The 27228-nt window shown below is 46.4% G+C and overlaps 1 protein-coding gene across 8 annotated transcripts in view; it reads right to left on the bottom strand.

The window, feature by feature from the left end:
* Nucleotides 1–27228, bottom strand: part of SMG7 (SMG7 nonsense mediated mRNA decay factor) — a 109602-nt gene that overhangs the window by 19885 nt on the left and 62489 nt on the right. For all 8 annotated transcript variants that reach the window (XM_050963588.1, XM_050963587.1, XM_050963590.1 and 5 more), the window contains 4 exons: nucleotides 11194–11264; nucleotides 10776–10836; nucleotides 9625–9744; nucleotides 8581–9010 (listed from right to left, as the gene is read on the bottom strand). In XM_050963588.1, coding sequence (XP_050819545.1) covers nucleotides 8581–9010; nucleotides 9625–9744; nucleotides 10776–10836; nucleotides 11194–11264 — 682 coding nt within the window. The remainder of the gene's footprint in view (nucleotides 1–8580; nucleotides 9011–9624; nucleotides 9745–10775; nucleotides 10837–11193; nucleotides 11265–27228) is intronic.

The raw sequence follows: 27228 nt of genomic DNA, 5'->3' as shown, positions 1-27228 counted from the left end.
CAAGTCAAGAAAGATGCATTATTTTCACCAGGCTATACTCCTTCAGGGTTTGAAATCAAATTTGCTCTTCAGTCAATAAAGTGACTTTGAAAATTCCACCCTTATGTGCCTAAATATGGATTTAGGTGCCTAATTTTATACCTCTATTTTTGAAAGCTGTGCCTTGTGTGTATTAAAAAAGTTAATAGCTTTGTCAGTGTTGAAAGTAATTTTTTTCCAATGATAGATTGTCACTGAAAGAAAAGTTGGGTACAATTTTAGTCCAAGATACTGTAAACACTCATACACATACATACACACTTTAAGCAAAAGTAATCCCATTGAAATAAAAATTCTTTATCTATCGTAAAGCAGATTAGAAATATAATTTTCTTCTTTTGCAGGTTACCTTTATAATACTATGACATAACAGTACCCCTCATACAGTAAACATGCTATCAAGACATGAATTTACCAGCCAGCAAGCCTGTCATTTCTTCAGCACTGGTTTACACAATATTCGTGCATAAACAAAATGTCTTAGCAACATTAAGCCCAATGCAAGTCTTTAATATTACAGTTCCATAAACCACTTAATTTAAATCACTAACACAATAAGTAGCTCCATCGACTGATTGATCAGGTCTGATTTAGAGATTAATGGGGAACCTCAGGATACCTGGAGAAAGTCAGCTTTACATCAGAGACCATTCTACCAAGTGTCTTCTTCCCTAAGAAAATCTCCATTACACTTTCTACTGCCCTATTGGATTCATTGCTCCCAGGTGAGATAACATGGTCTAGTGCTTAGAGCAGGATTCAGGGAATCAGTCTACTCCACATTGTCATACTCTGTGTGCCACTGAGCAAGCATTTCCCTCATCTGTAAAATGGGAAAAATTACCTTTGAGAAGGTTATACAATTAGGTGCTATTAAATTTGAAGTATTATTTATCCTAAACACATTGGGCCGTGTCCTGTCCCTTGACTTCACCCCCCTTGTTACTGCTCTAGCTTGCAAAGGAGATGGAATGCTGCCTGAACAGGGCAGCTGGAGAGTCCCTTCAACATAAAGGCTTAGCTGACTTCACAAACCCCCATTGCTTGGACAATTGTCTGCAGCCAGAAAACTGGCTAATATTCAATACACCAGTGTTCAAACTGCTCTGGGAAGAACAATGTACTTCCATAGTTTCTCTTAAACTGCCCAACAGCACAATAAATACAGCCACTCACTATAAAGAATGAAACATTAAACTCTACCCAGAGAAAAAGGCAGTGACCATGAGATGGTCGAGTTCAGGATCCTGACACTAGGAAGAAGGGAGAGCAGCACAATACGGACCCCGGACTTGAGAAAAGCAGACTGACTCCCTCAGGGAACTGATGGGCAGGATGCCCTGGGAGAATAACGTGAGCGGGGAAGGAGTCCAGGAGAGCTGGTTGTATTTTAAAGAATCCTTATTGAGGTTGCAGGAACAAACCATCCCAATGTGTAGAAAGAATAGCAAATATGGCAGGTGACCAGCCTGGCTTCACAGTGAAACCCTTGCTGATCTTAAACACAAAAAAGAAGCTTACAAGAAGTGGAAGATTGGACAAATGACCAGGGAGGAGTATAAAAATATTGCTCAGACATGCAGGAGTGAAATCAGGAAGGCCAAATCACACTTGGAGTTGCAGCTAGCAAGAGATGTTAAGAGTAACAAGAAGGGTTTCTCCAGGTATGTTGGCAACAAGAAGAAAATCAAGGAAAGTGTGGGCCCCTTACTGAATGAGGGAGACAACCTCGTGACAGAGGATGTGGAAAAAGCTAATGTACTCAATATACTCAATACTTTTTTTGCCTCTGTCTTCACAAAGAAGGTCAGCTCCCAGACTGCTGCACTGGGCAGCACAGCATGGGGAGGAGATGACTATCCCTCTGTGAAGAAAGAAGTGGTTTGGGACTTTTTAGAAAAGCTGGATGAGCACAATCCATGGGGCCAGATACGCTGCAACCGAGGGTGCTAAAGGAGCTGGCGGATGTGATTGCAGAGCCATTGGCCATTATCTTTGAAAACTCCTGGTGATCGGAGGAGGTCCTGGATGACTGGAAAAAGGCTAATGCAGTGCCCATCTTTTAAAAAGGGAAGGAGGAGGAGGATCCGGGGAACTACAGGCCAGTCAGCCTCACCTCAGTCCCTGGAAAAACCATGGAGCAGGTCCTCAAGAAATCAAATTCTGAAGCACTTAGAGGAGAGGAAAGTGATCAGGAACAGTCAGTATGGATTCACCAAGGGCAAGTCATGCCTGACTAACCTAACTGCCTTCTATGAGGAGATAACTGGGTCTGTGGATGAGGGGAAAGCAGTGGACATGTTATTGCATGACTTTTGCAAAGCTTTTGATACCATCTCCCACAGTATTCTTGCTGGCAAGTTAAAGAAGTATGGGCTGGATGAACGGACTAAAAGGTGGATAGAAAGCTGGCTTGATCGTCGGGCTCAACAGGTAGTGATCAATGGCTCCATGTCTAGCTGGCAGCCGGTATCAAGCTGATTGCCCCAAGGGTCGGTCCTGGGGCTGGTTTTGTTCAATATCTTCATTAATGATCTGGAGGATGGCATGGTCTGCACCCTCAGCAAGTTTGCAGATGACACTAAACTGGGAGGAGTGTTAGATACGCTGGAGGGTAGGGATAGGATACAGAGGGACATAGACATATTAGAGGATTGGGCCAAAAGAAACTTGATGAGGTTCAACAGGGACAAGTGCAGAGTCCTGCACTTAAGACTGAAGAATCCCATGCACTGCTACAGACTAAGGACCAAATGGCTAGGCACCAGTTCTGCAGAAAAAGACCTAGGGGTTACCGTAGACAAGAAGCTGGATATGAGTCAACAGTGTGCCCTCGTTGCCAAGAAGGCTAATGGCATTTTGGGCTGTATAAGTAGGGGCATTGCCAGCAGATGGAGGGACATGATCATTCCGATCTATTCGACATTGGTGAGGACTCATCTGGAGTACTGTGTCCAGTTTTGGGCCCCACACTTCAAAAAGGATATGGAAAAATTGGAAAGAGTCCAGTGGAGGGCAACAAAAATGATTAGGGGGCTGGAGCACATGACTTATGAGGAGAGCCTGAAGGAACTGGGGTTGTTTAGTCTGCAGAAGAGAAGAATGAGGGGGGATTTGATAGCCGCTTTCAACTACCTGAAAGGGGGCTCCAGAGAGGATGGATCTAGACTGTTCTCAGTGGTACCAGATGACAGAACAATGAATAATGGTCTCAAGTTGCAGTGGGGGAAGTTAAAGTTGGATATTAGGAAAAACTTTTTCACTAGGAGGGTGGTGAAGCACTGGAATGTGTTACCTAGGGTGGTGGTGGAATCTCCTGCCTTAGAGGTTTTTAAGGTCAGGCTTGACAAAGCCCTGGGTGGGATGATTTAGCTGGGAATTGGTCCTGCTTTGAGCAGGGGGTTGGACTAGATGACTTCCTGAGGTCCCTTCCAACCCTGATATTCTATGATTCTATGCCAAATTCAGGGGCCAAATATAAGTAGATGTAAGTTGCACCTTTTTCCAGCCCCCTCTGTGAGAGTTATCAACTAGCCTCTCATCCACTTCTACATTTGGCCTACGTATCCAACTAGAAGTGACTTGTAAGATGGTAAACAGTAGATTCCACTTAATGGCAATTCTGATGTTAGCAACTTCTAGTTAATGCATCCCAGGCAAATGTTGCAAATTCCATTCTCATTAACATCAATATTAAGAGGATTTGGATACTGGCAACGGCATGCCACTTACTAGCACACCTCCCCACATCCCTTATTTTAAAGAAAGGCCCCACCACAGGCAGATTTGCAAGGCTGCAGCCAGGAAAGTATGTGGTGGGACAGGCCTTCCCTGCTTGCAACTCCCCAAACCTGCCTGCTGCCAGTGCTCAGCCCATCCCAGTTCTTCCTTCTGGGGCTGCAGCCCAGCAAACATCCCTGCACACAGGGACTGCACAGGCGATAAGGGGCTATGGATAGGCAGGGAGGTTGTGGGCAAAGCAGTAACAGGGAGGGGAGCTGCATCCTGGATGTCAGCACGGCAGAGTACCTCTCCCTGTGCCTTGCCAGGGGACTGCATACCAGGAAGAAAGCACTGGGATGTGCTGATCTCTGACTCTTGCAGAGTGTAGGGAGAGGTATGGTGCAGCCTCATGAGCCCCTGAGCTCCCCATAGAAAGTCCCAACATCCAGACTGCAGCTGCCCTGCCAGAGTCAGGTTTGCATGGCTACATCCAGAAAAGGCATGTCCCAATGCTTTCTACCCTGGCTGCTGCCTTGCAAATCTGCCTTCTGCTTATTAGCAACTCTCTGATAATTGGCTGCCAGCAAAAAGTTGCTGGCAGCCAAAGAGTTGCTAATAAGCGCAATCTACCATGCCACTTAAGCAAACAACTCCTTACACCCTCCTATTTTACCAGTTACACCCCTCTTTTCTGGGCTTTCCACACTAGTTATTGTACACCAACTCTGATTTCCTTAAATTGAGTGGGCCAAGATTCAGAAGTATAGGGTAAAAGCACACAAAAGACCAGATTTCACAGGGGCAGACCAGATTTCACAGTCCACGATGCATTTTTCATGGTTGTAAATTTGGAAGGGCCCCAGACACAGGTAAAGCAGTCTAAGTTACATGATGGTAAGCTGATGAGTGAGTTGAGTAAGCTGAAGTAACTCGTACACTGAGAGGGCTAGAAGAGAATGTAAGTTAAGGCACTCTCCCTTTCCTTATGTATGTTTATCTTTTAGTGACAGCTGTGTTAGTCTGTATCAGCAAAAACAACGAGGAGACTTTGTGGTACCTTTGGGTATGTCTAAACTACCCACCGGATTGGCGGGTAGTGATCGATTTATCACGTCTAGCGTAGATGCAATAAATTGATCCCCGATTGCTCTGCTGTCAAATTCTGTACTCCATCGTGGCGAGAGGCGGAAGCAGAGTCGACGGGTGAGCGATGGCAGTCGACCCCAAGCCGTGAGAATGCGAGGTAAGTTGACCTAAGATACGTCAACCTCACCTATGTAGACCAGGCCTTAGAGACTAACAAATTTATTGGGCATAGGCTTTCGTGGGCTATAACCCACTTCATCAGATGCATGGAGTGAAAAATACAGCAGGTAGGTATAAATATACAGCACATGAAAAAATGGGAGTTGCCTTAACAAGTGGGGGGGTCAGTGCTAATGAGGCCAATTCAATCAGGGTGGCTATGGCCCATTCCAGATTGACAGAGCCAGAAGGGTACCCAGAAGTCATCTACTACAGGACAGGCCCAACAAAGAAAGTAACAAAACGTCGCTAGCCATCACCAAAGCCCTCAACTAAAACCTCTCCAGCGCATCATCACCGATCTACAACCTATCCTGCAAGATGATCCCTCACTCTCACAGATCTTAGGAGCCAGGCCAGTCCTCGCTTACAGATAGACCCCAAAATACTTACCAGCAACTACACTCCACAACAGAAACACTAACCCAGGAACCAACCCCTGCAACAAACCCCATTGCTAACTCTGTCTGCATATCTATTCAAGGGACATCAGCATAGGACCTAACCACATCAGCCACACCATCAGGGGCTTATTACCTTCACATCTATCAATGTGATATATGCCATCATGTGACAGCCATGCCCCTCTGCCATGTACATTGGCCAAATCGGACAGTCTCTACACAAAAGAATAAATGGACACAAATCAGATATCAAGAATTATAACATTCAAAAACCAGTAGGAGAGCAGTTCAATCTTCTTGGACACTCAATAAAAGACTTAAAAGTGGCCATTCTTCAAATGAAAAAACTTTAAAACCAGACTTCAATGAGAAACTGCAGAACTGGAATTAATTTGCAAACTTGACACCATCAAATTACGCCTGAATAAAAACCGAGTGTGGCTGGGTCATTACAAAAGTAATTTTCCCTCTGTTGATACTCAGATCTTCTTGTCAACTGTTGGAAATGGGCCACATCCACCCTGACTGAATTGGCCTCGTTAGCACTGACCCCCCACTTGGTAAGGCAACTCCCATCTTTTCATGTGTTATATAGTTATACCTGCTTACTGTATTTTTCACTCCATGAATCTGATGAAGTTGGTTATAGCCCACGAAAGCTTATGCCCAAATAAATTGGTTAGTCTCTAAGGTGCCATAAGGACTCCTTGTTATCTATTAGTGTAATCCTTCCCATTTCACTGGAATTTGTAAAGAACTGTCCTAGTATTTAGCCAATTTCCCCAGGTTTATTTTTGTGATGTCTAACATATTCTTACTAGCCTTGCTTCGCTTACAATTTATGAAAACAAAAACGTAAGATTGACAATTTCTTCTGTACTTCACCTCCTCACCACAAAAGAACCACCATCCTCCCCACTTTAACCAGTTCCTTCTGGGAAAGCCTGAGCAAACAGATGGGCTTTGCAGAATGACCTAAAGTCAAACTAAAGCTGTCAGACCAATAAAGGGAGGGAATTTAACTCTAGTCTCAACATGCCACTGAAAAAATTATGCCTCCAGAGTCCCTGTTTGAATCTGAGACATGTCAGCTCATGACCCTCATCAGAATTTCAACTGTCAGGGGAGTGCTGAAGAGACATGCAGTCTTTAATTGGTTGGGTCTTGGCCATCTTAAGGGGTCAAGATCAACACCTTGAATTGAAACGAGAAATGAAATGTTAGTGTCATCTTTGGAATACAGATACATAACTACACTACATTCTGCATTAGATGAAGTATGAATGTTCAAGAAGGCCCTAAGAAGAGAATGAGCAGAAGACCAGTTGTCCAAAGCCACTCTCTGATTCTCTCAAAGAAAATAAATTGAATCACCGCAGAGTAAGTCTATCAATCACGGCCAAAAAAGGAGCTATATCAACATCATAGATACTGTAGCAAAGGCAGCTGATGGATCTGATACACACAGACTCTTTCTAGATAGCTGAAGTGATTTTTCCTAGCTCTTTGGGGGTCCCTCAAAACATAATGGTTCTCTACAAAAGAGTGGTACTAAAATTGGCATTAGGAGTTCTAGGGCTGAGTCCATCAATGACTCCTTACCAAATATGCTCAGTTACAAGTAAAAAATGTGGCTTATTAACTCTCAGCCTTACAACAATCTGGTATCTGAAAGTCAAGCTGTGTTAGTTGGCTCATAAACCACCAGCAGTAAAATTCTGCAAGTCAGGCCTGGTCTACACTGGGGAGTGGGGGTGTTTCTGTAATTTCCACATTGGAGTGTTGCTCTTTTAAGATTTCTGAAAACATGCTCCACACCTCATCTCTCTCAGATTTTGAAAGGCACTTCAGATTCCTAAACCTTGGGTAAAGTGCTGTAGCTATCTTTAGTAATCTCACATCTGGTACCGTCTTTGCATTTTGTCAAATCTGCAGTAAAAGTGTTCTTAAACTGAACAATATGTGCTGGGTCGTCATCCGAGACTGCCATAAGACAAAATAAATGGCAGAATGCAGGTAAAACAGAGCAGGAAAAATACAATTCTCCCCCAAGGAGTTCAGTCACAAATTTAATTAGTGCATTATTTATTTTAAGAGCGTCATCGGCATGGAAGTATGTCCTCTGGAATGGTGGTGGAAGCATGAAAGGGCATACGAATGTTTAGCATACCTGGCACGGAAATACCTAGAAATGCCAGCTACAACACTGTCATGTGAACACCTATTCTCATTTTCAGGTGACACTGTAAATAAGAAGCAGGCAACATTATCTCCCGTACATGTAAACAAACTTTTTTTGTCTTAGTGACTGGCTGAACAAGAAGTAGGACTGAGTGAGGACTTACAGGCTCTAAAGTTTTACATTGCTTTGTTTCTGAGTGCACTTATGTAACAAAAAAAAAAAAATCTACATTTGTAAGTTCAACTTTCAAGATAAAGAGATTGCACTACAGTACTTGTACGAGGTGAACTGAAAAATACTATTTCTCTCGTTTAACATTTTTACAGTGCAACTATCTGTAATCAAAAATAATATAAAATGAGCACTGTGTTGTAAATTGAAATCAAATATTTGGAAATGTAGAAAAACATCCAAAATATTTATTAAATTTCAACTGGTAGTCTATTCTTTAACAGTGTGAATAAAACTGAGATTAATCCCAATTTTTAAGTTAATCGCTTGAGTTAACAGCGATTAATCGACAGCTCTAGTAAAAATGTATGACACTAAAGTAAACAAGCCCTTGTGTACAGTAGAGGAGCTGACCTGTCAAGTTAGAAGTGCCATTTTTAACTAGTAACTTTTCAGTGTAGAACTACAATTTAGGCACTGAACACAGCAACCAGGTCACCATCCATTACTTCCCTTCCCCAAAGAGTAAACCTGTAAGGAAATGCCATGAATCACTTTTATATCTAGTCCCTAAATAAGGCCTGTTGCTGTTCTTCAGTTATTAACTATTTGCATAGAAATAGCACCTAGGACCTCAGTTAGGGCTCCTTTCAGCTAGATGCTGTACATACAAAAAGCCAATCCCTGCTCCAAAGAGCTTACCATCTAAGAAAACAGCAAGAGACAGACGCTGTACTCAGAATCTGAATGCCTTACCTGCACTGCCACATTCTGCTTTCCTGCCTCCTGCATCTTCTCCAAGCTACATTTCTTGGTTTCATTCTTTCTCTTGTTGTCTTTCTTTCCATCATTTTTAATAGCTGTTATTCCTTTGCTATAGTCCCTTCTTTCCCTACCCACATCTTTAGGTGGATAGATTTGCCCCTGCTCTCTGTTTCCGTCTCGTGGTTTAATGTTCTCTTTGAATGTGACCATTGGTTTCTCCCCAGTGTCACAGTTGCTAAGATTTCTGCCAGTGGACAGAACTGATTTGAGTCCTGGGCTCCCATTTGTAGACAGTGGCTCTGCAATGGATGTTTCTTGTAGGACGAGACTCTCTTTGGCTTCACTAGGGTCCTCTAGTAACAACTCTGGGATTTCTGTCAAAAACAACAGTTTTCCTACTTCATTTTCACACTGAAACAGCCTAAAAAGAGAAAAAAAAAGGTACTGAATAGCATGTAGTAGTCATTTTAACCATGTAACCCATCTTCCCAGGCTATAATAACGGCACGACATACACAACGAGCAAGGAGCCAGCACATGAACCCCCCAGCCTCAGTACTAACTCTATAACACAAATTACATTATACCTTCCAGGGCCAATGGCACTCTTCTATATGCACACCCACCCACCATTACCCAGTCTCTACCGCTTCACATACTATTGCCAGTATTGTTATTTAATTGTACCACTGCAGTACTCAGAGGTTCCATTGTACTAGACGCTTTACCACCATGTAGGAAGATACACAACCCCTGCCCCAAACAGGTAAATCTAAAAAACTGTGTATTCTCCACTAATTACAAGTTTCACAAATGCTCATTATCAGCACCATGCATTCGTGCAGTGTTTTTTGGTCACAACCACAGTACAGAACATTTACTTACATATGTAGTGTTCTACAATACACTAAGGCAACATATCAACATTTCCACTCAAAACGGTTAAATCTCTGGCACCTGTCAATACGACTACGCTTTACAGCAAGAACAATATACAACAGGAGCGAGAGAGAGCACCAGCAGCTGCGTAGATACCTTGGCTGGTTGTCAGCAATCCATTTTCCTGTGAAGATCAGTCGTTGCTGCCGTACCCGTCGCTGCTGCCCTTCTTTGTCTCCTGTAATCCCCTGGTGGCCTTTGGAAAAATCCAAGTTCCTAATATTGACGTAAACAAAGAATGGAAAATAAAATTCATCTCAGTTACCTCTTGTGCCATAAAGGCAAACGGAGGCTTTCAAAAAGGACAATGAACTGTACAGAAAGCTATTGCAGGTTTCATTTTCAGCAGGGTTTAATAACCTAAATACAATTATAGATATCTGAATTGCATTTTCAGTTCTATTACTTTAATAAAGAAGGTCTACATTAAGCAAGTAAGTTACGGACATCAAATCCTTTATGACATGACAAAAGGGTGCATGATATTAGGAAAAACCCTCATATTCATTAAGACCATAAGCATAAAGGTTAACAGTAAGCGACTGGATTTAATAATTTTTCATAAGGTGTTTAATTTGTTTAAACCAACATCTTCCCCTCACTAGACATCTCCTCCTGGCTCCTCTAGTGAAGTCATAGTGCTATTAGTACTCTGATACTACGGAAATTATGCATATGTCAGGCATAGGAGAACTACTTTGCTACAGGATCAAACTGAAGAACAGGTTAGGCTCAGAGGGAGAAAATCCCACAACTTCAACAGCAGCAAAGGAAACAGAAGGGCCAAGTTGTTTATTCATATAAATATATTCCTTTCCCAAATTCTCAGTGTGAGTTCTCCTTTAAGATCATCACTGTTTCCAAAGCTGGATTGAAGGCTATTGAAGGAAAAATGCAAAAAGGAAAATTTAAAAATTAAAACCAGAAAAAAAGAACCCCATCCACGTTACAAGTTTTAATATGTTTTTATATACAAATGTGTTTACAAAAAACAAACTTTCCCTCCAAAATTTTACTCCTGTCTAATACTGGACATGGACTCCAGTTCATCATAAAACTAGAGAGATTGGAGTTCTGCACCCAGATCACTTTTTACTTATTAAAATGGTTTGTAAGGAGATCTACATTCATCTGTACTTGCTGTGAAAATAGGGTTAGTGCAGAAAGTCAGTATCTCCCTACCACAAAGTCTTCATCTCAGTACTTCACCACCAGTATGGGTAAAGCATCTTTCAGCTGCCACTCACCTGAATGACGGTCTCAGAGCTAAGAATCCCTGCAACTCAAATTCCTCTGGAAGTGGGGTAGCTGGTGAACAATCAGATAGGAAAGAATATCAGTAAACAAAGCCTGAAATATGCTGCACCAGTAAGGTTATGGATATCCAGTCACCACATACAGTACAGCTCACACTACTAGATAAATTCTGTACTGCTCATGCTGTGGGATCTACAGGCAGTGTAGGATAGATAAAATGAAATACAATATGCTCAGCACAGAAAAGAGCAGTTTGTAAAATATTCACAATCTAAGTGTACTAATACTGGAAGGTGCTTTATTCTACTTTCATATCCAATCATGACACCCCAACACCAATGATGCTAGAGATACTTCTCCCCCACTCCCACCTCCCTTTCACACAACACAGTCTAAGGGCATCCTTACCATTAGTGCTGGAAAGATCTTCCTCATGGGGCTGGAAGCTGTTTAGCAGAGAAATCAGCCATGGCCAAATGCTAGAAATCAAAATAAGATAGTTTCCACTTGTCATGGTATGTCTGAACTGGAATTCTACTGATTGTACCAATTAAATATGGAGACCTATGACAGAGTTGAAATCCAACTCAGTGTTATCCATTCTTGGAAGCAGTTGGGCTATCAAGATTTTTCCAACCCTCCCTTACTGCAAAATTCTTTCAAAAGGCAGTATAAGATAACTAGAGAACCAGAATTTGGAGACAAGAAACTGGGAAGTATGGCAAGTGCATGTACCAGCTAGAGAGAAACAAACCACAGGTGTCACTTGATTTTAAAGTATTATACTAGGGGAATGAGTTTACAGCATTTGTTTGCAGTTCGTACTTTCCAATTCAAAGCTGACTCTTTTCAAGAGAACGTATCTGAAAATCAGTTCAAAGACAAAATACTTCCGTAAGATATAGTTAGGATTGGGCAGACTCATTACTTCTAAAAACCTTAACAGGATATTGTAGTTCTAGAAGTAGATATTGGAACACCAGAAAGTCCTAAGTTCAGGTTGGATTTAAGTTGAACACTGAACTACCTTCACTCTACATGCACGCCCTGCTAAAGCTGGTGCAATGACTGGAAATACTTTGCATAGACACCACTCTGTTTCAGTTTCAAATATGAGGACTACTCTATGGAGCACGTATAAGGTGAGGCAATTGTTTGAGAATGAAATAAAGTCCTCTGATTTTACAACAGAGGGGGAAATAGTGGATATCTATGGATAGTCAGGTCTTGTTAATAAAAGTGTAGTGAGGTACACAAGTGTGGGCATATGGGTGCCATGGCTACAGTGAGATGGAAGGGTTGGACTGATTTAGCACTCTGTGGTATCTCTTTATTCTCTGGGGCCCTAACCGTTTTTGCAGATTTTTTTTTAAGTAAGTGAAAGCATAAGTTGGCAAATAATCTTTCAAATGTGAAGCTGTGTCTGCAGACAGTCTGAAAATAGCGTGAATAGAGATGTGAAATACTCTATTATCTCAATAGTGCGTTAACATTTAATTGCCATCAACTGGCTTAAAATCAACCACTGATAATCATTTTGCTACTTGTTTTGCAAGCACATGGTACTCTGGGATTGCTAGATGAGCCCGAATGGAGCACAGTACTAATACACTCCCTAACCCTCCACATCTGACTCAGAGTGAGGTATAAAAATATACAGTAGTGGTGGAAATGGAAGAATGTGGAGAAAAGTTCTGATGAGTAAGACACAGGCACATTCCAGGAGGACGAATTCTAGCTGGGTCTGTGGCTAAACAGATGACTTCTATGTAGCAAAGATAGTCTGCATTTGTGCTAGTGTATGGCTGCTTTTGTAGAGCATAGGGCAGGGGTGGTCAAACTTACTGACCCTCTGAGCCATATACGACAATCTTCAGAAGTTTGAGAGCCATGGCACACCTAGATGGGGCTTGGTGCTTCAACCCTGCTCCTGCTGAAGCCCTGAGCCGAGCCCCAGCAGGTGCACCCTGTGGGGCTGAAGCCCTGAGACCCCTCTCCTCACTGGACAGAAGCCTCTACCCTACCACCCTGCTGCAAGGCAGACGGCCTAAGCTGCTCCCCCAGAGACTGGTAGGTGGAGAACTGGGGGGAATGGAGCTCCACGAGCCGCACCTTACTGGTAAAAGAGCCGACTGTGGCTCACAAGCCACAGTTTGGCCACCCCTGGCATAGGGCTTGTAAGAAATGTATGAAATTTTATAACATTCTAATAAGTTTAGCACATTAAAATACAGGGTAAGGATTTGTCAAAGTTTGTGAATTTCCTCAGTCTAATTTCAAAATACTGATTGTGAAAATTCTCTATATTATTTTCTTCCAGCTACACTGTCCTATAGTTATAGGCGCGAAGCAAGAGTGATGCATTTAAATTCAGTGAAACAATACAGGTCGAAATGAAGACCAGATAAATCAAGAATTACTCAGAGAAGCCTAACCTCCTTTAACCAGAATGGTCCAGGTAAAGGAGCTTACAAAACACCATTAGCTGTACTGACAGAGCCTACAGCCACCTTGAACTTGAGCAGATTGGTTAACAGAGCTGCAAGCTCGGTTATCATAGAAGAATTTAGTGACTCCAGTAGTTACTTGCTGAGGGTTAAAAAACCTGAATAGCCTGTAAAACACATCCTGCAGCATGGACTCCTGCAGTTGCCATATTTGAAATAACCTGCATTCTGATCCCATCTCACGTTTCACAATCCATCTCTCACCCCTACAACTGAGCTCAAGGAATTCTTAAAACTCTGTCTCTGCAAGCATGGCTCTGGCCTGGAGACTCCTTCCAATTGTATGGCTCCTCTCATAGACAAACACTTGCAAACTGGGCTACAGAACAGGAGTTAGTATCTTTTCACTGCCAGTGTTAACTACCAAATACAGTGTGTGCCAAATGTGCAAGGGGCTGGCACCAGTAAAAAAAGACAAGTTACGTGTCAGATGAAGGAGAAAGTATTTCCTACTATATTCTAGGCAGTTTCACCAAACAAGCCCCAAGTTTTGTTGCCTCAAGGTAGTGAGGTGAGGAACAGAGATTAAAGAACACTAGTCCATTTCGAATTTTCATTGTGCCTAATTTGTCAGAGTCCCACAGGACTTAAACTTTACAAATGTACCAGTAATACTTATATTGCAGTTCACTTGCCTCCTGTGACAGACCCCCTCATCTCCCTTTCCCTCTGGCAGTCAATGCCTTGGATTAACTTTGATATCCTGCAGTAACTGGCATCAGTTCAGTGAAAGCAATAGGCATTCTATGTCAAAGGCATGCCCAGAGCTCTCAGAATGAATCTGGCCTTTTTCAGTAAATCTCAGGCCATGTCTACATCTAAAGTTTTGCAGCGCTGGTTGTTACAGCTGTATTAGTACAGCTGTATAGGGCCAGCGCTGCAGAGTGGCCACACTTACAGCAACCAGCGCTGCAAGTGGTGTTAGATGTGGCCACACTGCAGCGCTGTTGGGCGGCTTCAAGGGGGGTTCCGGGAACGCGAGAGCAAACCGGGAAAGGAGACCCGCTTCGCCGCGGTTTGCTCTCTCGTTCCCGGAGCCACCCAGCAAACCGCAGGGAAGGAGACCTGCTTGCTCTGGGCTCCGGGAACGAGAGAGCAAACCGGGAAAGGAGACCCGCTTCGCCGCGGTTTGCTCTCTCGTTCCCGGAGCCACCCAGCAAACCGCAGGGAAGGAGACCTGCTTGCTCGGGGCTCCGGGAACGAGAGAGCAAACCGGGAAAGGAGACCCGCTTCGCCGCGGTTTGCTCTCGCGTTCCCGGAGCCACCCAGCAAACCGCAGGGAAGGAGACCTGCTTGCTCTGGGCTCCGGGAACGAGAGAGCAAACCGGGAAAGGAGACCCGCTTCGCCGCGGTTTGCTCTCTCGTTCCCGGAGCCACCCAGCAAACCGCAGGGAAGGAGATCTGCTTGCTCTGGGCTCCGGGAACGAGAGAGCAAACCGGGAAAGGAGACCCGCTTCGACGTGGTTTGCTCTCTCGTTCCCGGAGCCACCCAGCAAACCGCAGGGAAGGAGACCTGCTTGCTCGGGGCTCCGGGAACGAGAGAGCAAACCGGGAAAGGAGACCCGCTTCGCCGCGGTTTGCTCTCTCGTTCCCGGAGCCACCCAGCAAACCGCAGGGAAGGAGACCTGCTTGCTCTGGGCTCCGGGAACGAGAGAGCAAACCGGGAAAGGAGACCAGCTTGATTACCAGAGGCTTCCTCCTTCCACGGAGGTCAAGAAAAGCGCTGGTAAGTGTCTACATTGGATTACCAGCGCTGGATCACCAGCGCTGGATCCTCTACACCCGAGACAAAACGGGAGTACGGCCAGCGCTGCAAACAGGGAGTTGCAGCGCTGGTGGTGCCCTGCAGATGTGTACACCTTCAAAGTTGCAGCGCTGTAACTCCCTCACCAGCGCTGCAACTTTCTGATGTAGACAAGCCCTTAGTCATTATCTAACACATGATGGATTGAAACACAAACATGTAGCCTGAAGGTAGGTCAGTGACTTTTCCTGAATGGCTACTGAGATTGGTGGATGTAAAAATGTTGATTTTGTAAGTCCGTCAAATCCTCTTAGATCTAAACTAAGTAACAAACCCTCATTCTGTTTGTCTGGTAGGGCGTGAGGGGGATAGAGGTGGAGTGTAGCAGGGTGGACCCCTGCTCTTGCTCTGAAGGGATTAAAAACAGCCTTGGGAAGGGGCTGTGGCTGGAGAAAGTAGCCTTCAGGCTGGGGCAAGAAGCCTAGGCTGATTGGGGAAAGTAGGCTCCGTTGTGGCCATGTTCCAATCAGGCCCAGCTGGCCCCTATAAGAGGCTGTGAGCCAGAAGCCAAGACAGTCTCTCTCTAGCTATAGAGGGAGAGGGGCCTGGCTGCAGGGAGCTGGATATAAAGGTACCTGAGTGAAGCAGGGCTGGGGAAAGGCAGAGGAGCTGGGGAGCTCTCGCCTGGAAAGCCCCAGGCTGCGGCCTAGCATTGGCCTAATAGGTACTGCGGGTTGCAGAGGACAGCCCAGGGGTAGGCCAAGGCAGCAGGTCCAAACCCTCCTTGCCAGTGATGAGTAGGCTGATACTGCAGTCTGCCTCAGGGCGTGGGGCTAGACAATGACTGGCAGTAGCCATATACTGAGGCAAGATGGGGATAGAGGGTGGGGATTCCCTGGGGAGGGGAGACCCTGAGAGAAAGGGGTTACTGCCAGGGGGCAGCACCCCATGTAAAAGGGCACCGGATACAGGGAGGGACATGGAGCCCAGAGGACAGGCGGATCACCAGCCTGCAGAGGGCGCTCCAGAGCTGAATTGAGCTAATTCCCAGAAGTCACCAGCAGGAGGTGCCGCAGGGGTGAGTCCGCTCGTCTACATGGAGTATAAATATCATCAGTGTAGTTCTCATCCATGATACTTGCCATACTTTCAACATGCCTTTTGAAATAAAATCTTTCCTAACAGTAGATCTCTGCTTTAGCTATTTTGGAGTCTGGTATGTGAGTAAAATGTTAAAACACAAAACAAACTTAGGAGGTCTACTTAAAATAGTTTCCAAAGTGCACTGGCTGATGTCTTCAGGCAACAGATAGAGGTGGCCAGGAACCAGATTGTGAAGAACCACACACTAGAATTGATATATTTTATGAATATTTCTTTTCCTATCTGGGATTAAAGATTCCTGCCTTAGGGTAAAATGGTTTCAGCAGAAGAAAAATCTGTATCAGCCATTTAAGGTAAGATCAATTATCCACAGGAAAAGGAACATAAACCTTAAGGGTTGGGAACTTGTGTATTTCTGCATTTTTCAGAGTACAGAAAATTCTAAATCTGCATGTTAAAGTACAAGGATTATTTCCCCACTGAGTCCAAGAATAAGTACAGTTAAGACTGATGGAGATGTTTTCAAATAAATAGGACACGGATACTTGCAGCCTTAGTATATAAGCCTCAGAAGTATGAGTAGGACAGTGGTTCTCAACCGTTTTCATTTGCGGACCCCTTTGGACATTTCTAATGGAAGTGCGGACCCCTTGGAAATCTATTGTCTGTATATACAGTTGAATTCTGTTCAGTCAGTTTTCAGTGCAAGTCTTTCATGGACCCCTTAGACATAATCCGCAGACCACAGGTTGAGAACCACTGCACGAGAGTGTTACAGAGATGGAGGGACACAACATATTTCAGGAGAACCAATGAAGGGAAAAAAGGCAAAAGTGTTTTTTCTATCCTAAAGGAAGCTTTTTGTTCTCAGCAGTACTGTGAGAAAAACTTTAAAGACATGGTCAGCTTGAATTTTTTAAAATTGACAAATGTATTAAAATCCTAGGATATAGGACTTTAACAGAATGTCTATTTAATTCTTTTTAAAATATTGTGTGAGAGTTTGTTCCCTGTTTATGAGTTTTCAGCAAAGAGACACTGACTACAAAGAGCTGTCAAATGCACAACTTGAACTAGAGAGAAAAAATAAAAGTTATTTCACCAAGTTTTCAGATACCTTAATCTTAGCTGTTGCTTGCAACTAATGAAAGTATAACCATCAGACTGGCATGATCAAGCTGATGTTGCCCCTTCACTACGAGAATAGGAGCACGTAGACAAATTGAGCGAAAGTGAGGGATTTTTAAGTAGGGCTCTGTGTCCTACCTTTTCACAGCAGAATTCAGAACTTATTTTGAGGGAAAAAAGGAATAGTACACGTTCATCTGTTCTGCCGGAAGGAGGGAAAAAGATCAAGCCTGATGGATGAAGGAGGTATCCAAACAGGGAAAAAAATTTTACTATCAAAGATGATTTTGAATGAATGAATTACTTACCTTACAGTAAGTATGGTTGTTAGAGATATGTTGTCAAAATGGATTCCACTCCTGATGCTCATGTGCACGATTGGACTCTTTTGTCCAGCAGTGTTTGTTGGGGCTGTGCTTGTCCCCTACATGCTCATATATCTTCACCCAAAGGCATAAACAGCAGAGCAGACCCAAGTGTCACTGAGTTCTGTAACCAGTTCAGAGCCATAGAGGAGTAGGACTCCATAGTAGTGGGGAAGGAGTGCAGGTCATGGAATCTAGGTGGACAACACATCTCGAAGATCTCATGTAAGTTACTGTAATGTAAGTAACCATTCTCTCTTCTGTGAGTGACTGTCCACGTGAATTCTACTCTAGGTGACAGATAGCAGTTGTCTGTTAGCTTGGATGTGGGTACTAGGAGTCCTACTTGAACAATGAATGGAGAACAGCCCTAAAATAAGCAGCATCCTATCTGGAAGCCTCTACCAAAGAATAGTGTCTTGTAAATGAGTGAACCATGCATGCAGACCACCATATAAACTTCAGAAACAGGAATAGTTAGCAGAGGATACCGGATGTCTAGCAGAATGAGCTCTAATGCAGCTAGATGAATCTAACTCACTCATAATATGTTCTTATACAGTTGAAGACGAGCTAACAATCTCAGAGGATAGTGCCTAACCCTTCACTCATTTTCTCTATGAAGGCCACAGTTTAGGTATGTCCTAAAATATTTTTGTCCTGTTAAGGTAGACTTACAATCTCTTTTATACATCAAGTGTATGAAATTTAGTTTCCCCTGAGACTGAACAAGGCTTGGGGAAGAAAACAAAGATGAATAAATTTATACACACAAACATTTTAAAACAAATTTGGGCAAGAACTTGGGATGAGACCTGAGAGTGACCCTTTCCTTATGAAACACAGTGTAAGGAAGCCCTGTCCTGGGGGCCTGAATCTCTACTACCCTTCAAACAGATGTAATGGCTACTAGAAAGGCAGTCTTCATAGCTAGGTGGCAGAGGGAAGAGATTACTAAGCACTCAAAGAAGGAGATCCATCAACCTTTTCATGTTATAGAGATCCTAAAAAGGGAGAGACTATGTTGCACAGGACAGACAAAGTGATTTGGGGCTCCACAGAGAGGTTCCAGATCCGAATACTGGAACTCCTTGGCCCATGCAGGGGCTATCACAATTGAGCCAACATCTTGCGTCTGTTTTCTCAGGTCCTTCAAGGATATTAGGGGAAAGCACACATTAGTCTCAGTATCCAGGGGATGAGAAAAGAATCAGACAGGGCCCAGAATAGAGCAGAACACTTGGCATTTCTTTTCTGATCTGTGGCAAATAGGTCAATTGATGGGTATCTCCACTTGCAAAAAAGTGCTCTGAAACACTGGGTCCTTGACTGACCACTTGTGATGGTCTGAGAACTGCCTGCTGAGGTGATCTTCTAGCAAGTTCTGAATGCTTGGATGATGCAGGGCCAGTGACATCAGTGGGTAAGGAATAGAGCTGAATGCTCTCTTGTGCAGATGACCTAGCTCCTCCTTTACTGCTGACATAATGTATAATTGTGGTGGTGTTTGTTAGCACTTGGACTGTGAATCCCAGGAGTAGAGGCAAAAATGCTTTGCATGCCAGGCAAATGGCTATGAGTCCCAGAACATTTATGTGCAGACAAACTTCTTGAGAGGACCACAGGCCTGGTGTTTGAAGGTGACTTACATGAACCCTCCACATCCCTCAATGGAGCCATCTGTCCCCAGAGTCTTAGTAGGTAGAGGTGCAGCAAAGAGTACTTCCTTGTACACCTGAAGTGGGTCCTTCCACTAGTTTAATGAGGATAGGACTTCTTGTGGGACCATGATCATCAGATCTATGAGGTGTCTGCTGAATGTGGATTTTTCTTTGTTGACTTTGAGCTTTAGTGTGGCAAAAAACTTTAAGGTTATTTGAACTGCACTGGCCACCTGCTGTGCTGAACGTCCTCAGATCAACCCTTCAACGGGATATGAATAAACTCCTCCCTTGTTTCTGTAAATAAGCTGCCATGACTACCAGGTACTTAGTGAACACCCTCAATGCGGAGAAAGACTAAAGGACAGAACCTTGGTAATGAGATGTTCCTACTAGGAATCTGAGGGATTTCCTGTGAGCCAGGTGTATATTGTTGAGACACTAAAAATCTAGAATAGGCTGCCAACCCGCTTTCTTTAGAAAGAATAAATGAGAATTAAAAACCCCAGCTGCCCCTGAATTCTAAATCTCCCCCTGCATCTTGGAGCAGTGGAAGAATCCACCCTCTTGCTTCAAGAATATCTTGAGAGGGGTTCCTGAAGGAGGACAGGGAAGTTGAGTGGGGAGTAGGAAGAAAATGGAATTGTATGCCATACCAGTTGCTGACAATCTCTCAGACCCATTTCATAACCCAATGTGTCCAGCAGGGCTATGACTGATAAGCATTTGGATACTGAATCGGTGGACACAGGAGAATACCACGGATCTATACACTCCCGTGCTCAAAGAGAAATCTTTGGAGTCCATTCCTGAGTCCCATTGTAGCTGGACAGGGGAAGTATACCATAGTGATGTCTCAACTGCTGTATGCAGTACCATGATTTAGGTGGCCAAAAGTCTAGTTTGCACTGCTGCGGGGAATCCAGTACCATCCCAGCAAGGGTAATTCAGTATCAAGTCCACAGACAGGTCACTCACAGTGACAAAAAGACCACAGGTTTCAGAGTGGCAGCCGTGTTACTCTGTATCATCAAAAACAATGAAAAGTTGTGGTGGCACTTTAGAACTAACAAATTTATTTGGGCATAAGCTTTTGTGGGCTAGAACCCACTTCATCGGATGCATGAAGTGAAAAATACAGGAGCCTGTATAAATACATGAAAGGATGGGGATTGCTTTACCAAGTGTGACGTCAGTCTAATGAGAAATCAATTAACAGCAGGATACCAAGTGAGGAAAAATAACTTTTGAAGTGGTAAGAGAGTGGCCCATTACAGACAGTTGACAGGAAGGTGTGAGTAACAATAGGGAGAAATTAGTATTGGGGAAATTAAGTTTAGGTTTTGTAATGATCCAACCACTCCCAGTCTTGATTCAGGCCTAATCTGGTGGTATCCAGTTTGCAAATTAATTCTAGTTCTGCAGCTTCATGTTGGAGTCTGGTTTTATATTTTTTTGTTGAAGAATTGCCACTTTTAGGTCTGTTACTGAGTGACCAGAGAGATTGAAGTGTTCTTCTACTGGTTTTTGAATGTTATGATTCCTGATGTCAGATTTTTGTCCATTTATTCTTTTGTGTAGAGACTGTTCGGTTTGACTAATGTACATGGCAGAGGGGCATTGCTGGCACATGATGGCATATATCACATTGGTAGGTGAATGAGCCCCGGATGGTGTGGCTGATGTGGTTAGGCCCTATGATGGTGTCCCTTGAATAGATACGTGGACAGAGTTGGCACCAAGGTTTGGTTCCTGGGTTGTGTTTTTGTTGTGTGGTGTATAGTTGCTGGTGAGTATTTGCTTCAGGTTGAGGGGCTGAGTGTGTGCAGGGTACAGAGGGTGAAGAAGAGTCTGTATGACAGGAAAGGCAATCAGCAGATACTCTTTTCACAGTCAGTAACAAGATTCCAGAGGAATCCATCTTGGGCTATTTGGATGCCATTGGCTGTGGCACTTGAAACAAGTTAGACATGATGACTATTGTGTCTTAATTCTGAGGATGTCTAGTCTTGTCTCTGGAGTGTCAAGCTCCTTCCTACCTGTGCCTGAAGAAGTCCACAACTGGACTGAAGCTGACAACTGGTGCCTTAGACATCTCAGCCTTGGAGCTCAGGATGAAATCCCAGCTAGCGTGGGCATGAGCTGAGAGAGATTGGAGAAAGACTGAGCCTTAGCCACATCCTTCTCTGAGTCTGAGGAAGCTTTCAATGAAGTACTCGAGAAGAAGGAACTAAGCAGGCACCCCTAACCTTCTGAGTCTGCCTGGAACAAGAGCAGCAAATAAGCAATGGTCAGGGATATGACATTTGCCTAAACAAAATAGCCACTTAGACTGTTGAATAGAATAGCAGCACCAGAAAGTGGCATTCCTAAAGCCCAGAGATTTAACATCTACTACAACAGCTCAAGTCTCTGTAAAAATGGAAGGGGAGAGGCGGCAGCTCCAAGCCTATTATCTATGAAAAATTAGTAAAAGAAAATAGTAAAAAAAAAACCAACACAACTTTAAAACCAACAGGCAATCTAAAAGTTAGCAACCTGACAACTGTATTACCTAAACACTCACTGCAACTGAACTGAAGAGAAGCAGGCAGATTGAAAGGATTCCATCTCTCTGCCGAGGGAGGTAAGAAAGAACTTGTGTAGGTATTGGGGGTTAGGTGGAGACAGAAAGAACCTGCAAGTTGTAGAAACGGATGGCCAGAAGAATCTGATCTCAGGTGCATGGGGTTCATCTGCAGTAAGAGAGGAATCCATGTGGACAACACATCAATGAAGAACTTAGTATCTGTCAATTTTACTTAATTTTAACTCAAGTTTTTTTCATAAAAACCCTTAAAATTACACTTGCAGTCTATAAAAGGAAATTGAACATATGATGGAACAACTTGAAAAACTGTTGAATTCAGATTTCCTTTTCATTATCCTGAGACTGTGATTTGGCAAAATGAAGCATGGAGTGATGTCTTTATCTTTTGAAGTAGGAAGATTATGGAAAGATAAAAATTTCCCTAAGCTTTTTTCTTTAAATCTTGAGTAACTGTTGGAGATAACAGTACATAACACTTTTTAAGGGCAGATTTCAAAGCACTTTGCAGTGGTGAGTAAGTACTATAATCCCTATTTGACAATCAGGAAACTGAGGTGTAGAGAGAGGTTAAGTGACTTGCCCAAGGCCACACAATTAGGGGCTGAGCAAGGAACAGACTATATCGCCAGATTCCCAGTTCTATGCTATACTCACTGCTTTTGTAGGGCTCTGTCCATTGTGGCCACTTACCCCCCAGGATGACAAGTTTCTCTTTATTAAGGTATACAATGCTCTATTCTACTCAGAAGATTAACACTTATTCAGGCAGTGCCAATCAATCCAGTCACAGTACTTCACCTTGGTTTTTTTTAAAGACATCCCAAGAAAAAGTATTTATACACTGTGACAGACCCAAACCAGTGGGGTACAGGAGTCTTGTCCTATTGGCATCCAGGAGGTGGGCGGGCAAAGCCCGCCCACTTCTAAAGGACCTCCCCCCAGCCTAAGGGGAGGATCCACAGGTCTGTGACACCAAATGATTTCGTGGGACAGCTAATGAAAAAACAGGATCGGGAGTGAGGTCATACGACTAAACAAAGGGAACCTAATGGGAACACCAAGCAGAGAACCCCGGACAACGCCCACTGCTCCTGGAAGGCGTCAAGGGAGCCAGTGGACGCAGCCCAGAGGAACTCTGCTCAGATGCGTGAACGGACAGAGGAGCAAAAATAGGCCCCCCCAGTCGCAGGAAATCCCGTTGGCCAATCTTCTCTCCCTGGTTTTATAGATGGCTAGTTTGGCCAGGGCCAAGAGGAGGTTGATAAGGAGATCCTGCGACTTTGTAGGGCCACGGATGGGGAGTACATAGATAAAAAGGTGAGGGGAAAAGTGCAACCAAAACCACAATAAGATATTCAAGAGGAGCCGGAAAAGGGGCTGCAATCTGGCGCACTCTAAATAAATGTGCACCAGGGTCTCAGTGATGCCGCAAAAGGGGCAGGTGTTGGCACGGTTCACCCGTCCCCAAGTACACGCCCGTGCTCACGGCCTCGTGAAGGAGCCACCAACTGACATCCCCGGCAGGCCTCGGGACCAGGGCAGAGTATAAGCTGGCCCACCGGGGCTTCTCACCCTCGAGAGGTGGCAGGAGGTCCCGCCATTTGGTATCAGGGCAGGACGCGAGGGTGAGGTAGTGAAGAGTGTGGAGCACGAGCGTGTACAGATGATTCCTTGGCGCGGTCTGGAACAGAACTGGCTGCAGATCATGCAGCCGGCTCGCAGTGAAAGGGCGGGGAGGCTGATTGGGTCCACAGGGAAGGGGCCCGATAAAAATGTTCACGGGGCGAGAGGTGGAGGGTGGGCGGGGCGTGCCCTCTTGCAGGACCCGGTCGAGGTAGGCCCAAGCAGCGGGCTGTAAAGCAGCCGTCACCTCCTGAAGTACGGGCCGGAGAGTATGAGGGCGGGAGAGCCCCATGTGCTGAGCAAGCGTCAGGGGATCCAGCCAGTCTCCCCGGTCGTAGTCCAGGAGGTCTCTGACCCTGGTGACTCCCGCTAAGACCAGCCTCTGGTGCACCGCGGGGGACTCCGCCACCTGCACATGAAGCTGAAGGTTGTGTAGCAGGGGCTCCGAGAGGAGATCAACCCCCACGGTGGCCGCCACGGACCTGGTTGTTGAAAAGAGCTTCCAGGTCCGGAGGAGGTCTTGGTAGAAAACCGGCTGCCTGGAGAGGTCTCGCGGAAGACCTCTCGGATGGAGGTAAAAGAGCTGCCGGTTGTATCGGAGCCCTCGGAAGCGGCAGAGGAAGGTGTGCGCCAATACGCTCCACGCCGGACCACCTGCACCATACAGGAACCTCTGAAGGGCCTGGAGATGGAAGACATGGACTTGAGTGCGTAGGCACTTCAGGCCCTGCCCCCCTTCCTCCAGGGGCAGGTGGAGGACCCCTGCAGAGACCCAGTGCATTCCTGGCCAAAAGAACGCCAGAATCACCACCTAGAGGTTGGCCAGGAAATCCAGGGCCGGGACCAGGGTGTTGAGCCGGTACCAGAGCATGGACAGGATCAGTTGATTAAGCACCAGTGCCCTCCCTCGAAGGGAGAGGCAGTGGAGTAGTCCTGTCCATTTCCGGAGCCGCTCCATTACCCTGCCAGTTCTCCAGCGGAGACGGATGCGTGGCAGAAAGGTAAACGCCGAGATAGAGCAGTGGACCCGTGCTCCACCAGATGGCCTGAAGTGTGGGTGGGAGGGAGCTCGCCTGCCACCCATCCCCGACCACTAGGCCAGAGCTCTTGACCCAGTTGACCTGGGCGGAGGAGGCCGCCGAGTACACAGCCTGGCAAGCCTCTACCCGCGCCAAGTCACCCGGGTCCTGGACCACGAGGAGCACATCGTCAGCGTACACCAACAGGACCAGCTACAGCTCCAGCTCCTGAAGCACCAACCCCGTCAATCTCCTGCGGAGGAGACAGAGGAAGGGCTCGATCGCCAGAGTGTACAGCTGGCCCGAGAGGGGGCACCCCTGCCGTACTCCCCACTCGAAGCTGACCGGCTTGGTCAGGGTCCAGTTGAGCCTGACCAGACACTCTGCAGAAGTGTACAGCACCTGGAGAAAACCCACAAACTGGGGTCCGAAGCCGAATGCTCGCAAAGTGCTCAGAAGATACCCGTGATCCACCCTGTCGAACGCCTTCTCCTGATCCAGGGACAAGATGGTGAACGACAGACCACCCCTACACCCTAATTCCAGAACGTCCAGCACGGACCCTAGCCGCATCGAGATGGCCTTCGTAATGATTTTGTAGTCCATGCTGAGGAGCGAGACGGGACACCAATTCCGTAAGTCGCGGAGGTCCCCCCTCTTGGGCAATAAGGCGAGCACGGCTCACCTGCACGAGAGAGGGAGGACCCCGCTCTGCAAAGACTCGGCCCAGATGGTGACCAGGTCTGGGCCGAGGACGTCCCAGAACATGCGGTAGAACTCCACGGTCAGCCTGTCCATGCCTGGAGATTTATTGGTGGGCATGCAACGGAGGGCTTCCGAGAACTCAGCCAGAGTGAGAGGAAACTCAAGCCAGCCCCGGTCGCCCGTGCTGACCATTGGGAGTCCATCCCATAGCACTCTGCAAGCGTTAGGATTGGTCGGATCTGGGGAGAAAAGAGTAGTGTAGAAGGCCCTGGTCCTCTCGCACATCTCTACCAGATCTGTGAGGTAGGTGCCGTCCTCCGCCAGGAGGCGGGTGATGTGCTTCTTGGCCCCCCTCCTTTTCTCCAGGGCGCAGAAGAAGCGGGAGCCGCGATCCATCTCCCGAAGGAGGTGAATGTGGGATCAAACAAAAGCACCCCGGGCCTGATGGTCTTCGAGGGCCTGGAGCTCCTCCCGCTTCTCCTGGCATGCTCCGCAGAGGGATGGATCCTTGGGGCTGGTGGCCAGATGCCTCTCCAGCTCTAAGACCTCCCGTTCCAACTGCTCTATCGCCGCATCCCTCCGTCGGCTGGCGCCTCGGGTGTAGTCATGGCAGAAGAGCCGGGCGCGCACCTTCCCCAGGTCCCACCACCACCGCACCGAGGGAAAGGTGCACCTCTGCCCTCGCCAGGCCAGCCAGAACTCCCGGAAGGAAGCCACGAAGCCTGCATCCTTCAGCAAACTATTATTAAAGTGCCAATTAAAGTGCCCCGGCCTCTCCGTGCAGAGAGAGGCCATCATGGTGGCAAGGTGATGATCTGAAAAGGGGGCCGGCCGAACGCTGGAGGAGAGAGCTCGTGAAAGGTGGAGACGTGACAGGTAAATGCGGTCCAGCCGGGAGTGGCGCAACCAATAGGCCTCCACCCGGACGAAGGTGAACGTCGAAACGTCGTCCGTGTGGTGGTCGCGCCAGACGTCCACCAGGGAGTGGCGTTCGACGATCTCCTGGAGGATGTCCATGGCAGCAGGTCACTGCTCGGTCCCCGAGCGGTCCCATTCCTCGAGGGTGGTGTTAAAGTCCTCGCCCAGGACCAGGCACTCACGAGGATCCAGGGAGCCGAGGAAGGCAGACGGCTGCTGATAAAAAGGCAACCTCTCTGGGCCCGATGTCGGGGCGTAAGCATTGACGAGATTAACCACAAGCCCCTCCATGCAGACCTGGAGGTGCAACAGGCGGCCCGGCACAGCCTCGGCGACCCCCAGCACCTCGGGCCATAGGTCGGGGGAGAACAGGGTCACCACTCCAGCCATGCGAACCAAGAGGTGACTAAAGTAGACCCCGTCTCCCCACTACAGCCGCCAGCTAGTTTCAGCGGCCGGATCCGTATGGGTCTCCTGCAGGAAAACCACAGAGTACCGCCCCGCCCCCACAAGGAAGGAGAGCACCTGGCTCCTGCGGAGACTCATCCTACAGCCCCGGGTGTTTAACGTGGCAAAGATGATCGGAGCCATGAGGAGGGCTAGGGGCGATCCTTGCTGGCAGATACATCCACGGCCTCCGTTGGGCCGCGCAGCAATCCGTGACCTACCCCGTAGGTGAGTAAGGAGTCGCGGAAGAGGTGGACCTGCTGGTAGGCCGAGGCGGCCCGCTTCCGGTCCTCTTACCCTCTCCCATGAGGGCCCTCACGGCCCGGAGGATCTGATGGAAATCCCCCCACCGCTGGAGTGCAAGCTGGACTTTGTTACAGGAGCTATGGACGTCCTCAAGGAACTCCTGCAGCTCCTCCCTCAGCGCATGGGGGGGGGGGAAGGGTCACTGATCTATGACTGTCCCCCATTGGGGCCCCATCACAGCCCCGTGGCCCACCAAGGTGGGCAGGCAGGGGGCAGACCCCTGATGTGGCGTCCGATGGGTTGACGCCACGCGACCTGCCACGCTCCCTGGTTCAACAGGGGGCGGCGAAAGGAAAACAGCAGCCCCCAATGGGTTGGGACGGGGA

This window comes from Gopherus flavomarginatus, chromosome 7 (genome assembly GCF_025201925.1).
Source record: "Gopherus flavomarginatus isolate rGopFla2 chromosome 7, rGopFla2.mat.asm, whole genome shotgun sequence".
In the NCBI taxonomy this organism is placed as follows: Eukaryota; Metazoa; Chordata; order Testudines; family Testudinidae; genus Gopherus; species Gopherus flavomarginatus.
This window is presented reverse-complemented; position numbering and strand designations above follow the sequence as displayed.